At 28.3% G+C, this 17705-nt stretch overlaps 1 protein-coding gene across 1 annotated transcript in view; it reads left to right on the forward strand.

Moving 5' to 3' along the window:
• Positions 1–1600: 1600 nt before the first annotated feature.
• The window catches only part of LOC142322748 (putative sodium-dependent multivitamin transporter), a 46861-nt gene continuing 30756 nt past the window's right edge, over positions 1601–17705 (forward strand). The window contains exons 1-5 of the mRNA XM_075361823.1: positions 1601–1736; positions 5324–5445; positions 9594–9815; positions 13458–13682; positions 14526–14641. Coding sequence (XP_075217938.1) covers positions 5329–5445; positions 9594–9815; positions 13458–13682; positions 14526–14641 — 680 coding nt within the window. The 5' untranslated portion in view covers positions 1601–1736; positions 5324–5328. The remainder of the gene's footprint in view (positions 1737–5323; positions 5446–9593; positions 9816–13457; positions 13683–14525; positions 14642–17705) is intronic.

The raw sequence follows: 17705 nt of genomic DNA on the forward strand, positions 1-17705 counted from the left end.
AATACAACTGTTAGTGATAATAGTTACCTAAACATGTTGCATGATGTCACAATGCCACAACTTAGAACCAGGGAAAACTCATCTTGCTTCAAATCCTTCTTGGGCAAATCTTCTTGCTTCAGTTCTTTTTTAATAAACCTTTTAAAGGCTTTTAAAATATTCTTAATCTAGTCATTCGGCACAAAGCAATACTCAGTTTGATTTTTGTAAACTCCAAATACAACTAAAGAAAATATTCATTAAATTAATGACCCTGTTAAAAATGTTGTGGTCAATCTCTTGTGAAGTCTGCTACTTAAATGAAAAACATATGACATTGTTTACATTGTGATTTTTATTGTTCCCACTGCACAAATCACTTAAGGCAATTGGAGAATTATTCTTTACTCTTATATAATGTCATTTTCAGTAGAGCTGGAAAAAAGACAGCTGGAAAATTACTTGGTCAGTCCTACTAGAACTGCTCTACCAGTAAGATGAGGCATCTTCTCATTATGCTTTTGCAATAAGGGAATACCTTGATTCTACCCACAGCTCAGACAACATGGCACCTTAATATGTATCCACAGCTGAGAAAACAAGGCAGCATTGAATGGCAACCATGTTCATCTTATTTTTAATCAATGGGCTTCTTTTTTTGGGACATAGTAAAGAAAAATGTTTTTGAAAGGAAACCCAAGATGTTAGTGAATAAATAAAAATGTTCTTCTCAGAAGCATTTATAGACAGACACAAATACGGACTGGAATTTGTGTAATAATAGTATCTCAGTGTTTTGGATAGGTTGGAGAAATGTTGCAAAGTTGATTGAAGATATTTCTAGCACTTACAATATTAAACAGTATTAAACAAATGTAAATATAATAAAATTTAAATAAACCATATTGTATACTTACTATTGGGCCACTCATTTATTAATGACTGGTTTAGAGTTATGTGGCAAAATTAGATTTAAGAACAGTTAAATAAATAATTAGTAAGCTGATATATCACCTGTATTTAATCATTTTTGGTATTGAGTTTTCCATTAGCGAAGGTGACCTCTAATCAAATTATTTCTGTTCAAGTAGTCATTCTAATTATACTAAATTTTATACTTATACAAATTTCTATGTAATTTTAAGTTTGTAATTTTCTCTTACATTATTATTTAATTGTAAAGGAGTTAAGTGTCGTGTACTCTATATATAGAATGAATATATATATATATATATATATATATATTCTATATTGATTCATGGCCATATTATGTTTTTTTTTTCATAAAATATTTCAATTAAAGTCATTTTTTACATATTTTTATGTCATAGTAAAAGTCTTTATATATATTTTGTATGATGTACTTTTTAGTGCATTTAATATAAGAATGGTTTTAAAAAATTTTTTTTTTATATATTTTTTATTTTTATTATTACAACCAATTATATTTTAAAGTGATGACTAAATACCCTTAAATTGACACATTATAATAAACTATAATTTACAAAAAATGATTGTAATTAAGCAAAAACCTTGAGTTTTGTTAAATGTTACATAAATTATTATCTAAGCTATTATTTTTCATTTGTAAGAAATTATATGATAGTATTTTTTTGGAATTTATCATTAGTTTTTACACCTTAATTATTAACAACTTTAAGTTCTGCTTGGAAATCATTAACAGCTGAAGTTAACGTTTTTTTTTTTTTTGGTGTTAAATTGAATCCAACTTGTAGATCATTAATTAATTTTCACTGGTAAGTAATTTAATTCTTTATAAAATTATATCGACATAAATAATTAATCAAATTAATTTGGATATGTGGTATCGATAATTTGCTGTTAATATCTGTGATTCTCAGAGAAAAAAACTCGATCAGGCCACATTGTTTTAATTTTGAGAATGTGTAAACAAATTGATTTTATAATCATACAAATAATTCTATATTTGATAAAAAAAGTTTTTAAAGTAATAATATATTTTAGTATAGTATAATATACTAAAGTATATTATTACTAAACAAATAATAATAATACTAATACTATATAGTATTATTACTTAAGTAAGTTGTTTTTTTTAGAGGAACCTGTAATTTAAATGATATTCCACGATTTTTTGTACCTTTTTTTTCTTGTATATCGCTGTCGTTGAGTGTAATGAAAATTTATTTTCTTTTTCTATTTTTAGATTTATCAAGATGCAGTTATAAGGAGGTTATTATGGGATACATTAATTTTTATTTTTATTTTTTATTTTTATTAATTTTGAATTTTGGATTTAATAGTAACTTTTTTTAATTAATTTTTTGAATTTTGCACTTAATTATGTACATATCGCCCGTCACTCTCATAAATTGAGATAAGTCGTAACAAAGTAGATGTACTGGAAAGTGTATCTAGAACCGGACTTTGGCTTATATTTATTTACAATATGTATTTTTGTTTGGTCTGTTAGTTTTTTTGAAAAATTTTTTTTTTGTTTCTTTCTTTCTTTTTAATTTAATTTTTTTAAATTTAATTAATTGTACTGTAAGGGCTAATTAAATTTTAATTTAGAATAATTATTTTTTTTAGTACCTTTTGTATCAGGGTTAATTGATTTTTTAGATTTTTTTTTTTTCCCAATTAATGAAGATTTACTTCGAACTGCATTTTACTGTTGAATAATTATTTATAAGTTTGGGGTTGTTTTGATATGAAATTAGTTTTTTTTTATATCTGGTTATCTAGTAATTTGATTTAATCAAGAATTTATTTTTGTTAATTTATTTTTTCTGCATTTTGAAATTTTAAATTAAGTTGGATAAGCTCTTTTTTTTATATAATTTATTCTTTTTTTTGTTTTTTTGTTGGATTAATATCTTTTATCATTTTAAGTTCGTTGTAGATTAATTATTTTTTGTTATTAATTTGTTTTTTTACTGGATTTAAATTAATTATTTTATTTTTAATTATGATTAAATTAGTAGATTTAAAAATTTTAATCATGAATTAGGCAAAAATTAATTTTTCCTGTTTATCAAAAACTTTTGTCCTTTTGTTATTTATTTAAGATTTGGCCTGCTCAGTCATTTTAATTAGTCGCAGTATTTTGACTATGCTAAGGTAGCATAATAATTAGTCTTTTAATTGAGGCCTGGAATGAATGGTTTGACGAAAATTATACTTTATTTTTTTAATTTAATTTGAATTTTACTTTTATGTTAAAAAGCTTAGATTTTGAAGAAGGACGATAAGATCCTATAGATCTTTATTTTGTTTACAACAATTTTTAGTCTATTTTTTTATTTTTTGTAAATTAAATTTTGTTGGGGTGACAGGTAAAATTTTAATCTTTATTTTTTTTACATTTATTTATGTAATTTTGTGTAGGCAGGCCACGTTTGGAATATGTAAAACAAATTGTTAGGGATGTAGGATGTAGAGGGTATACTGAAATGAAACGACTAGCACTAGATAGGGAATCTTGGAGAGCTGCATCAAACCAGTCAAATGACTGAAGACAAAAAAAAAAATGTAATTTTGATCCTTTATTTTGATTTTAAGATTTAGATACCTTTGATAGATAGATAGATTGATAGATTTGTTTGCGACCTCAATGTTGGATTAAAAATCTCTGTGGGGTAGGTTTTACAGTTTTAGGTTTGTTCGACCTTTAAAATTTTACATGATCTGAGTTCAAGCCGGTGTGAGCCAGGTTGGTTTCTATCTTCTTTTTTTTAATTCTAATTGGAATGAAAGGATGTTTGGTAATATAATAATTTATTTACTAATTTGGCAGATTTAAGTGCTTTAAATTTAGAATTTAATTATGTAGTTTTACAGCTAGTAAATGTTTATATTTTGTTCTTTTTTTTATTTATTTTTATTCTTTTGGGTGCTGCTTTTTTTACCTTATTTGAACGGAAGGTTTTAGGTTATATTCAGTATCGTAAAGGTCCTAATAAGGTGGATTTATTTGGGTTATTACAGCCTTTTAGTGATGCTTTAAAGTTGTTTAGAGGAGAGTATTATTTTCTTGTTTTTGGTAATTATTTGATTTATTTTTTTGTCTGTGTTTTAGGTTTGTCTGTTTCTTTATTATTTTGGTTATTGTTTCCTCTTACTTTTAATTGTGTTGGATTTATTTATTGTCTAATTTTTTTTTTTTGTTCTGGGCTAGGAATTTATTTTATTATGATTGACAGTTGATCTTCTAATTCGGTTTATTCTTTATTGGGTTGTATACGTAGAATTTCTCAAAGTATTTCTTATGAGGTTGTTTTTTTTCTAAAAAAAAACAACCTCATAAACAAAAAACAACATGTTAACATGTTAAGCAACATGTTAAACAAAAATACATGATTTTTTTTTCTTATATGTTGATGAAAAAATAACTAAAGCTGTCTAATTGAACATATTTTGTTCTGTATTCACTTGATGTACTTTTAGTTATTGTATTTGTTTTGAAAAGAACAAGAACACAAAACAATACTAAATTTGATTTTTGTAATCAACATTACAACCAAAGAAAGCCTTCATTACACTCAAACAATTAATCTGGTTCAAAAAATTTGTGATCAATCACTTCTTTCTTTTTCTTGTTTAGTCTCTGGGAATTACTGTTCAGGTATTATCTCAGAGGATGAATGAGGATGATATGTACGAGTGTAAATGAAGTGTAGTCTTGTACAGTCTCAGTTCGACCATTCCTGAGATGTGTGGTCAATTGAAACCCAACCACCAAAGAACACCGTAGTCTAGTATTCAAATCCGTAAAAAAATAACTACCTTTACTAGGACTTGAACACTGGAACTCTTGACTTCCAAATCAGTTGATTTGGGAAGATGTGTTTACCACTAGACCAACCCGGTGGATTGTGATCAATCACTTGCAACAAATCTGCTGCTTGAAGGGAAAAAATGGGAAATTTTACTATATTATAGATTTTCCCATCACACCAATCCTCTTGCTTTTAGATAATTTTTACTTATCGTTTTCTGCACAGAACAACTGGAGAAAATACATAAATCATTCAGTCAACTTTTTTTCAATGGTGGCATTGAAACATCACTTTATGTTAACACAGAACACCTTGAACTATGCACTTGTACTAATTTTCCTTTAACAAATTGATAATTTCATTATTTAGTTCAAAAAATATTAAAGATACCATCTCTTGGCTTATTTTTTCCTTAATATATTTCAACATCTGGTTTCAAAAATGCCCTCAATTCAAAATATTTCAATTTGTTACTTGGCCTACATTTCCTGTGATCCCATCTTTTGTAAATTATTTTCTTGTTAGAATATAGTCTGTTTTAACACACTGTAATAATACCTTCTTTTTGTTTGTTGTCAAAGGGAGTATGGCTTATTTCAGTCTTGGTGTTTTGGATATTATTGTGATTATCTTTTGTCTTTTGTTTTCTGCAATTATCGGGGTATATTATCACATTGTTTCTAGAGATACGGAAACATTAAAGGTATGTTTTCAAATTTTAATGTATAGTAGCAATAAATTAACTTTTATTAAATATTTTAGAATAATAACAATAATAATAATTACGTATTATAATTAGTAATCTAATTATATATAGAAAACAAGTTGATCCTCTCATGATTTAAAGCTTAAATAATTCTTTGTGTATCTGTACAATATTATCTGTATTTCCAGTGGTTCCTTGATCCTATTTCACGATCTAAAAGCTACAATAAAAGAATATAAATTCTATTACAATCGTCAAGATTGATGAAGTGTAGAAAACTGTTTCTACCTACCTTTCATTTTGTCTTTAAAATTACCCAAGTAGTAGGTTTTGTTTCTAGAAATATGTTTAATACATTTTTGAAGTAGCAAATTGTTTTAAGCTAATGCTTAGAGATTGTAGAACCAGTAGTAGTTGGTGAAATGAATAATGTTTGAAAAAATATTTAACATGAAATAAAATTAGTGTCCTCTTATCTCTACAAAAAAGCTTTTTTGTACAAGGTTGTAAACCTCTAAATTATTTGATTCTTTTTTCCTTATATTAATTTTTCTTACAGTTTGTATACAAATGTTTCTCCTTTTTTTGTATTTTTTTTGTGTTTTTGATAATTCTTGCTATGATAGCAAAAACTGTTCCTATTGATAATACATAATGAAAATGTGCAACAACATACTAAGTGTCGTAGCAAGCGTCAATATGAGTAAACTCGTTGATGAATAATTAGCAGTTATTTAACAATTTTCTTCAATAATGGCTTTCTTAAAAACTGATTTTTAGTGGTATATTTGTTTACATACCTAACTGAATAAAAAAAATCTCTTCAAGTATTTTTACTTGCTTGTATGAAGTAAAGGAAGTATTATGATCACGAAACATTTCGGTTTTCAGATTTCAACGGAAGTATCAATATTGACCATCCCTGAATCCACTTTTACTAGTTTTGAGTGACACCTGTATGTATGTGTGTGCATTTGTATCTCGCATAACTCAAAAACGATTAGCCGTAGGATGTTGAAATTTTGGATTTACCGCTGTTGTAACATCTAATTATGCACCTCCCTTTTTGATTCCAATAGAAATTAAAATTAAAATTTTAATTTATGAAAAAATTTGGGTCATAAAGGGAAGGCACATCAGTTTGGATCAGACTTCTCCCCTTTTGTTTTTTTAAATTTTCTTTTTTTTAATTTAAATATATTGATTTAATAATTATTAACCCATGAATTTAATAAACATTTTACAGTAAATAATAATTAAAAAAAAAAAAAAAATTATTGGGAAAATAAAATTTTATGTACTTAATGTAATATAATAGGTGTTGCATACATATATATGTAATAGATTTGGTAAAACATCTGATTTTTTAATACTAATTGAAAATTATAATTTAGAATCTTATTATTTTTGGATTTTCTACTTTAATTTCTTTAATTTTATTTAATTATTCTGGAATTTCTGTTACATTAAAGTTAACTACAGAATGACTGAAAAAAATAGACCCTCACAAGAACAACACATACACTGAGGCATACCTGCCCGATCTTTAATAAATTGCAAAAAATCTTTATTTTTTATTTCATTACTCCTCTGATATTGTTGGACAATATTCTCCGTAAGTCGGAGTTGATCAACATTTTGTTTATTTGTTTTTTGTTGCCAATCATTTAATTGCTCCTTGGTTTGATATAATTCTTCTAATCCTAATTTCTGTACACGTTCTCTAGTTGCAAATCTTCTCTCTCTTTATATTCATCATCTTCTGTTAATCTTTTTATTCTTTCTTTGGCTTTAACATTTTCTTCGTCTTTTTTATTTATCATCTCTTAATTTTTTTTATTCTTCCCTTGTTCTTAACGTTTTCTTCCCCTTAATATTCATCTTCTTGTTTTTTTGAGATATATTTCTTCATGTTACCTTTCTTTTTCCTGTATGATTGTTATTTTTTTCATTTTTGATTATTCACCAAATAATCCAGTAATAAAAACTGGATATTTTACACTGTTAGGTTGGAATTAACATTTGTAACCAGTATACAGGAGTTCCCTAAATGGAATAGTTTAATTATTATTAACTTTTGTTTATACGATACACCAGAAATCTAAAACTTTTGTTAATCAGCAGCTCATAAAGATACGAATAATACTGATCTAGTAATACTAGATATTTTTTATTATTATATAATAATAAAGGGACTTTTACACTATCCTAATATTTCATGTAAGATTGTTGAATTAATAATTGTATTAATATTTGATGTTAATGAACTAACATTTCAGCAATTAACTAATATTTCAGCAATTGTGTAACAGTCCACTTCATTAAAGAATTGGAGGATCGCTTCTCACTTTCAAATGAAATGAGTTTAAATTAAGTGCAGCAAAAAATGTGTATATGTAATTTAATAGGCGTACAAGGAAGTCATGTGGTGTCCACGTAAGAGTTTTTACTTTTTTAATGATGTACCCTTGTTAATGATGTAATTGTGGCATGTTTTTTTAAATTTTTGTGTATTATCTATCAGTTGCTGTATTCCAACACAATGCAGTTGGAAAAACTACACCAATTTGCTTAACTGTAATGATCTGTATAAGCAGATTTATTGAATATGCCTGTGGTTATTAGTAGTTTATCTTTTCCTTGACAGCCTATAATTTATAGAATGCTAGCTTCAAAATATTCTAGGTGTGGTGGAACAATACATTGAAATGATTCAACATTCCATCTGAACCATGACTGCTCTTTTTAAAGAATTTTGTGAATTGGATAATTAATAAATTATTAATTGTGAATTGGATAATTAATAAATTATTAATTCTGAATTGGATAATTAATGAAGAATAAGTGTTATATTAATTTTTTGTTATTATTTTAGTCTAATCATTTTATTAATAAATATTATTTTTCATTTATTTTATCATTTTTGTTGAATAAAATACTGTTATTTTTAATGTTATTGATAAGAATAATGTTGTTACAACCTTATATACTAGGAGATATTATAAGCCTGATATCAGTATACAGAATACAAAACATTTTTCAGATCAGTGTTGGTATACTGTTTAGTGGTTTGAGATTATGACAGAGATTACTAGTTTGAAGATTTGTTTAAACTCTTATTTGTTTATTACTCATTTAACATAGTTATTTTACATCAAATATAGAATAGTGTGTTTTTCATCAACAATCTTATTTCTTTGTCCCAGATTTCTCAAAAACTTCTAAAAAATACAGTTTGGGACCTATTTTTAAAAAAAATTCAAATAAGATTTCATAAAAACCACCAAATTAACCCCTTAATGTGGGTCCCAAGAATTACAATTTTTTCAATCATAGGAGGATAAAGTTTTGCCAGCTGTCGCCCACCTGCACAGATGGCATTGTTGGGCTCACACTGTCTAAACACCCTCATACTTGGAAGCAAGTGAAAACTGGATACACTAAAAAGTAAAACTTAGTCTTTGAAGGGACTTTTAGTATTGCCAGTCAGAAGGAGATGGCAGGATGGCGGAGTCCCTTGAGGATCAACAGGAAATACTCATCTACAACTGGTTGTGGATGAATTCCCCTCCCTTTGTAGGCTTAACCTTCCCTCCAAACTTGACTCTTCTCCCTTGGGATAATGTTCATCACTCTAATGTGATGAGTATGATCACTGGCAGGACGCATCAGGAAGAAAGAGGAGATTCACGGGTCTCAATGGAGAATTCACACCCTTATCGATATGAGGACATGCAACCCTACTTTTGCAGGCTGTACTACTTTTCTTTCTCCTCCTTCCCAGAGATGATGCTCCTCACCATCTCACAGAATTACAATCTGGATTAACTTTTCTGAAGGCGCAGAAATCAGGGCAAAATCTTTCGCCAGCTGACACTCAATAATGAAATGTTTCTGAACCTATGTTTATAAATTTTTTTCTTTATTTTTACCAGTAGAACAAGTTCTAAAATTTTGTTACATTCTTAGTGAATCGCTCTGTGTGTGAGTGTGTGTGTTTGTATGTGTGTATATATATTATATTTATGAGCTATTGTTAGATTGTATCATACAGAAACCTATTTTCTCTTCTAATCTCTAAATAATATGTTAAGAGAGATTACATGCAATGTTAATAGTAATTTTAAAAAATTATGATATTTTAGGATTATCTTTTGGCAAATAAAAAAGGAAATATATGGAGTGTGTCATTATCAATAACAGCAACATACTTTACTGCAGCAACAATATTATCTGTTCCATCAGAATCATACTCATTTGGTAGTCAGTTAGTAATGACTTATGTTGCAAATGTGCTGTTATTACCAGTTATTATTTATTTATATTTTCCTGTTTTCTATAAAATGCAACTTATATCTCCATACCAGGTGAGTGAATTAATAAAAAATAAGGTAAAAGGTAATAAATTATTTTAATATCTCTATTCAGGAAATTTATATTCGATATAATGTTTTAAGATTTTATCAATTTAGAATAGAATAGGATTTATTTGTTTGAATCCAGTTATAAACAGAGTTAAGTATACAAAAAACATAATTTGCTTGTTGGATTGTTATTATAAATAAAATCTTCCATCATTTAAAAAGCTAAAACAAGCTACATTTACATAATACTCAAACAAATTTAGTAACTGTATGAATCAAATTTCATTATGATTGAGCTACATTAGAAAATAAATTACTAATAAAAAATATTTTTCACAGTTAAAACAATTTACTTGTAATTTTAGACAGCTTATTTTAAATCACAATATTAAAATCAATGCTTAAATATAAAAATATCTATTCAAATTCTAAAAAAATAATAAATAAATATTAAATGATTTTATATATATATGTTCACATTTTCTAAGTAACATCCATTAAATTTCATCCATTATCCATTTATCAAAATCAGGTGGTAATAACTCTTGTACATGTGTTGTATGGTTCTTTGACTTATGTTTATAAGAATATTTTTGACTATAGAATCATCTCCTGAGAGATTGCTGAGCAATTTGGAATCACCCTGTTTTATATAATAATTTAAAGGGACTCTGGGTTAATGGTATCCAAGGTCAGCGAATTACCCATACACAGGCAAGCCAACTCACAATGAAATTGCAGTCAGTCAAGATGTGGACCCCACAACATAAAAATTCAATGCATGCTTTGGTTAACAGAGTTTCAGTCAGTTACTCATATTCAACGGCATGTACAAATTGAATGGAATATCCCAAGTCTATTCGTCAGTAGGATACAACTTTAAGAGAGACTGGAAGTTTGGTTCATACATTGTTATTTAGTGATGAGATAGAGGAAAGTTAACAGACACAAGTTTAGAATTTGGGGTACTGAAAACCCCATACAGTAATCGAAAATGAAAGGGACTCACCAAAAATCAATGTCTGGTTAGGATTGCATAAAAATAGCGTCATCAGTCTGTTTTTTTTATGGACCTCACTGTTCAGGACACATGTACCATGACATGCTTGAGCAATTTGCTATTCCTTTGATTCCTGCAGGCTTCATTTTTCAACAAGATGATGCTTCACTACATTTTCATTGAGATTTTACTGTGTTTCTTGAACAACACTTTCCCCGGATGTTAGGTCGGACGAGGAGGTCCAACTAATTGCATGGCCACCTAGATCTTCAGATATCACTCATTTGGATTTTTTCTTGGAATTTACTTAAAAGTTGCGTGTCCCAAAGAAAAGTTAAAAATCTGGACAATTTAAAACAAAGAATGTTGAAGCTGTTGATCTAATTATGTCGTAGATGCTGCTAAACACTTCTTTTTTTCCTCCATTTACGGGTGCCCAGGCAGTGTTGGGCTCACTAACAGGTTCCAACAGTTGTTATTAAGTGCGTATATATACCTGGGCACTACTGACTAAACTCCACCCCTGGCTAATCCCCTCCTGGTATTGGTAATGAAGCATTTCATCAAGAGGGAGGGGTAATACGCCCTTACACACAGTCATACACCAATCATGTACAGAGCCACAGAATCACAAGGGATCACACACATCTTTCTTCACGTACAACACCACTCAACAATCACATCAGATTGAACATTATACACAAATGTCATTCACATTACTTACCGAAGGCTGCCATCGAGTACAAGGGCGAAGTGCTTCCAGCCTCGTCGCATCCCCAGGTGCACAGGGAACCCCCTAGGCGCTCGGCCAATCCCATGTTCGCCCCCGCCCCTCCGACACCCCTTCTTGAGCGAGATTCCTCCCAGGCCCTTAGTTCTTCCATGACCTTGTTTGTGTATCTAGACACCGCCTTTTAGTTACTCTCTGTTCCCAGAAGTACTGCCTGGACCTCTTCAGGTGTAAACATGATCTCTTTGTTGATGTATTCAGCAGTACCCCTCTGGCATCCTCAAATCTGGAGCAGGAGAAAAACATATGCAAAGGAGTCTCCTCATTACAAACTGGGCAAGATTCAGAGTTATCCAACACAAATTTAAATACATAGGAACTGAGTCAAACAATAATCTCCTGAAACAGTAAAACTGTTAAACACCTGGCAAGAGTTAAGATTATCGTCTAGACATCTGCTGAGCTACAAAAAGTGCACACATTGAACTTGACTAACCTACATTAAAACTTGGTGAGTTGCTGGGTTTATTAAAAAAAAATGTTATTAAATTAACCCTTTAGCCCAGATGCCTTTTAGATATATATATATATATATATATATATATATATATCAAAATGGCCATGTGTTTGTACAAATGTCTTCACTTAAAACTTGCTTGGACTGAGTCTGAATAATCCTTTTATTACTGTAAATTATAATTTAATCAAATCTGGTCGGTCAAAAACCAACAGTGTTTCGTTTTTTTACAGCATATTGTATTTTTTTGTGTGTAATGAGTTGTTGACTAAAAATAGATATCTCAGTTATGGCTCCCTTAAATAAAATTTAGAAATTTTATTAAAGTTTTATTGGTCTCTGTTTCTTAGTTGTTATCAATTCGCAGATTGGTTTGGATTGAATTTCCAGAGAGTTTCTTGGTAGTTTTTAATAGCTTGCGCAATTTATATCATACATGATCAATCTTATGTACTCCAGTTTACCCCTTCCTTTATGGTTTTTCCCTTCAATCATCCCCTCAGTAATGGAGAATAAAATGATTTATTGTACAAAGTAATAGTAGAACTAATAGCCATAGATTAATCTGAATGTTGGAAATTAGCCAGAGCAGTAAGAGAAGGTTAGAAACTCTGGAGATGATCGATGCTCAGTGGGGTTTTAAGTTAGAGAACATTAGTAATTAGACTATAAAGAGGAGATTGGTAGTTGAGGGCTCAGTTCATATGGCCATATTGCCAGTTAATGTGGTATGTTCATGTTAGAAGAAGATATTGGATTATTGCCTGGAAAGATATCAAAGAAGAGGTAATGTCATGAAGACATGTCGAGGGTGTGATGTAGATAATTCGGAATAGAAAAATGATGATAATTAGGATGACATGGGACTCTTGTATTTAGGTACAGAATGCAGACAGAATTGGTTGAACCCCCCCCCCCCCCCCAACTTCTAAAATGAAGTTAGATTGTGGTTTTCAGAGTGAGTTGTTACTGATGACATCTTCTAATACTATAGTGCAATATAAAATCTGTTTGGCTTTTTAATAATTTTTTCCCTATTTTTTTGGTACTATGAAATGGCACTAAATATTGTTACAAGAATCTTGTGAAAATAGTCTTTGAAGTTACCGCAAACTTCACCTGAGTACTTGTAATGTGCATTTATTAATTTTTAATAGAGACTATTATATCTTCTTTATCATATCCTTAGCTATTTAGAATTTAAGACCATGTTGACGATTTTCTGGTTTTTGTTTCCATTTTTATTGTTAAATATGCTATTTATTAAAAAAATTGTAAATTATATGATTTTAGTTTAAGTCAATACAATAAAATTATGATAATTTTCTTGTTTTAATTTCATATTTTATGTTTCCCATATAATGTTAATATCAGGTAAATAATTTTTTTTTTTTTCAGTATCTGGAAAAAAGATTTAATTATGGTATGAGAATTTTTGCCTCTTCATTTTCTTGTCTAGTCTCAACATTTAATTCTGGTATCACATTATATATACCAGCGTTGGCATTAGAAACTATGACTGGCTTTCCTGTGGAATGGATAATAGTGATAATAAGTGTTACTTGCACATTTTATGCAACAATCAGTGGCATAAGAGGTGTTATCATGACAGACGTATTTCAGGTAACTCTTAACATATCAAGTTTTTTATATACAGAATATGTACCCAAGAAAATGTGTATTGTTTGTTTTTAAGGGGATTGGATGGCCATGTTTCTGGTTTTGTTTAATCACAAGGCTATTTAAAATCATTTAAATTTAATTAAAATTTTATACTGTTATTGGTCCATGGCAGGTCGGTGGTCATGAAACAGTATAATTTCAACAATAAGAGTGCATTATTATTATAATGATGTGAGAGCCTTTGAATTCCAGAATTCATTTCCATTTGATTTCATACGTAGTTTTTTATTAGATTGTCTACCTGATTTATCATTTAACTTGAAGACTGTTCTTAATTCTTTTTAAATTATCTTTGCATCCTTTTACTAAGCAAAATGAATGTTATTTATGTTTATGTTATAAAATGAATAAATTTTATTATTTATGCTGGTATTTAGACTGAGATCGAATGTACATAATTTTTTTTTTCTGTTTATGACATTTTTAAATAGTAGTCTAATATTAATAGCTACAAACTGTTTCAGAATTCATATAAATAAAAAATAAAAGTAGACAAATTAAATCATAACAGTGAAGATACTTTAATAAACTATTATAAACTTATTCCACCTTATTATATCTCTTATTTTATCCTTTTTTTTTTTGAATTTGGTAAATAATGTGAGATCCAAACATGAAATGAGTAAGAAATTTGAATTTGGTTACAAGGAAGGGCAAAATATATTATACTATCTTGTTAAAATTTTTCATTTTATGTTTTAAGATTTATTAGTAGTAAATGAATTGTTTCAGTAAAGGTAATATTAATTTTAATCTAGTAAAAAATTTGATTTAATTTTTCAGGCAATAATATTTTTTGGGACATTGATACTTATTTTAGTAGTGGCTACAATTGAAAAAGGTGGAGTTTTACCTGTTTTGGAATCAGCATATAAAGGAGGGCGAATGCAGTTTTTTAAGTAAATATATTATTAGTCAACTAATTAAGAAATTTTGTTTTTCAATAATTGTATTTCTGTTCATAGGATCATTTATCTTTAAAATTAATCTATATAAAAATTTATATGATCTTGTTACAAATTAAATTAATAATCTTTTACAAATTTTATGTTAAAAATACATAAAACACACATATGTAGCACAAAACACTCGTACGTAACATTTGTATATAGCTCGTATGTAAAACACATACATAGCTCTAATGAACAAATATACATGAAACTCAGCCTGAGCATCTCTCTCTCTCTCTCTCTCTCTCTCTCTCTCTCTCTCTCTCTCTCTCTCTCTCTCTCTCTCTCTCTCTCTCTCTCTCTCTCTCTCTCTCTCTCTCTCTCTCTCTCTCTCTCTCTCTCTCTCTCTCTCTCTCTCTCTGTGTGTGTGTGTGTGTGTGTGTGTGTGTGTGTGTGTGTGTGTGTGTGTGTGTGTGTGTGTGAGTATGCATACATTTACATATTGTTTGATGGGGAATGCGATATAATGTTATAAAGGTGACAAATGATTGTAAATGTTAATATCAAATGCAGATTGTGAGGCCCTTTCATCTGTTGACGGATTTTTTTTTAGAATAGAGTTTTCAGAAGAATTCATTGGTAAGCACGATAAAATAAAAAACAAATTTTTTTCTAAACACATTAAATGAGCTTTCAGAAAACTTTTTCTGAGCTATTATATAGTTTCTTCATCATTGATGTAGGTTGTAGGAGACAAACTTTATTACTAGTCTGCTAATTTGCAAGTTAGTAGTCAAACCTTGTTAGTAGTTAATAATAACACACCAAGAGCTAATCAAGAGTTTGTTGTTAATTAATCAAAAGCTTGTTGATTCAAAACATTTTTCTGAAAACACAAGACAATTATATTTATAATTTACAATTACAAAACAAATCATTTTAAATTTAAAATAACACAAATAAAATTAATGATCTCAACAAACAAACGTGGTTGAAAGGAGCAAGAATTCTAACCAGCAGTGCTTATTTGATTACCCGTAAGTTTTTATTTATATCATCATCTGGTGATCAGCCTGGCAGCAGGACCTGTATCCAATCCAATTGTGATTTCTATCACAAGCCTTTTCTTCATCCTCTAATAGTTTTCCAGTCTTCACCTCATCTATTAACTTCATCCTCTTCTTCCTTTCTAAAATCCTTTCTCCTTCTTCTTACCTTTACATTACAGTTGTAAAGATTCCATCTCCTCTAACCACATGTCCCAACCAATCTCCTTTTCTTTTGTATACTTCCCGCTAAGTGCTCTTTCTTCTTTAATCCTGTTCATTATTTACTCATTCCTCACTTTACTATCCATCTTACTTTTTCTATTCTTCTCCATATTCACACCTCAAAAGCTTCTATCTAATCCCTTATCCTCTTTTTCAATGTCCATGGTTCACTCTCATACAACAAGATGTACATAGCATTTGGCAACATCTTTCTTAATTCTAAGTCCAGACTTTTACTACATAGTAATTTGCTCTTTTTAATAAAGGCTTCCTTTGCCATCGTTATCCTTCCTTTTATTTCCATTGTGGAATTTTCATTCCATTTATTTCCATTCCTCTGTCACCATAGCACCAGAATATCTGTAATTTTTACTTTTTCTATTCTTCCTTCACTTCTTATTATTAAATCCTCTTTGTTGTAAATACATTACATTAGTCTTTTTTTATATTATTATATATTATAATATTATATGTATATATATATATATATATTTATAAAGTTACAATAAATAATCATTTTTTATGACTAAAATTTAATTTATGTATTAAAACTGTGTTATTCTTAATAACATACTGAATCATAAATAAAATTTGTAATTATTTAAAAAGTTCATGAAATAATTATGTTACGAAACCAGTATTTATTTGGTTTCATTTTTTTTAACTCTGTCAGTTACTATCTATTTGCTTTCTACATTTATCTCATAGTTAACTAAATTTAATTAATTTAAAATTACTCACTAAGAAAGATTAATACATTTCTTTGAAGTTTTAATTTTCATTTTATAAAAAAAAATTGTCAAAATAAATAAATAATGCAACAATACAAAAATAAAGATAATTTTATGAAAATTTATTTTTCTAAAAGCTATTTTTCTATTGATGTTTAATACATTAACAGAATTGACACGAATTCATTATAAAGAACAAGGTGAATAAATATGAGCTAAACTACATGTCACGTGCAAAAAACAGTGAAACAATTTTTCAGAATAGATCATTTTTCAATCAGAAAAAATTATTTTTAGTTTATACAAGTATAGATTATAAAAGAACCAACATATTTATGACAGATGTAATTAAAATTTAACGTATAAAACAGTATTATAAATATAGTGTTGTGTTTGTGAAATGAACAATCGTAAAATATAATTATGTAAGAGGTAGGTAATTGAAAAAAAAATTTCATACATTTGTGATTTTATCAGATTGAGAACTGCTTTAATACATTTAACTGTTGAATAAAACCCTTTAGCTTAGTTAAATTCGTTAATGAGCATGACAGAACGTGGATAAACTTAAAGACAAGGATTTGCTAAAAATTACATGAAATGTTCATTTGATAAATTTTTTTGTCTAGTATTCAGTCTTTTCAAATTCTAAAATTATGATCAACATTCTCTTGTTTTTAAAAAAACATACGTTATTTGGATTTTTCTAGCTGGCATCATCAAGGAGAAAAAGTGCCATTAAATTACGACTAAACCCTCCTATTTAAGCACAGAAAAATTTGAATAAATTAATTAAAGAAAAAAGTTCTGTGAATACTATACAGTTTTGGAAGATTTTTAAATTGTATTTTATTCAAAGTACAAAAACACTTTATTTTAAAAAAAAATTATTCTGACAATGAAATTTTGAAAAATGTACTGATTATAAATTTTTTTTAAAAACTTAATTCTCCACATCATGTTGAATGTGCACTTAATTTGTGCTCCAATAATTTTATTAATACCTTAATAGCATCAAGGCAATCCAATTTCATTCAAATATTCAATTTAGTTTCAATTACTTTATACATT

This window comes from Lycorma delicatula, chromosome 1, assembly GCF_047948215.1.
Source record: "Lycorma delicatula isolate Av1 chromosome 1, ASM4794821v1, whole genome shotgun sequence".
Lineage (NCBI taxonomy): Eukaryota > Metazoa > Arthropoda > Insecta > Hemiptera > Fulgoridae > Lycorma > Lycorma delicatula.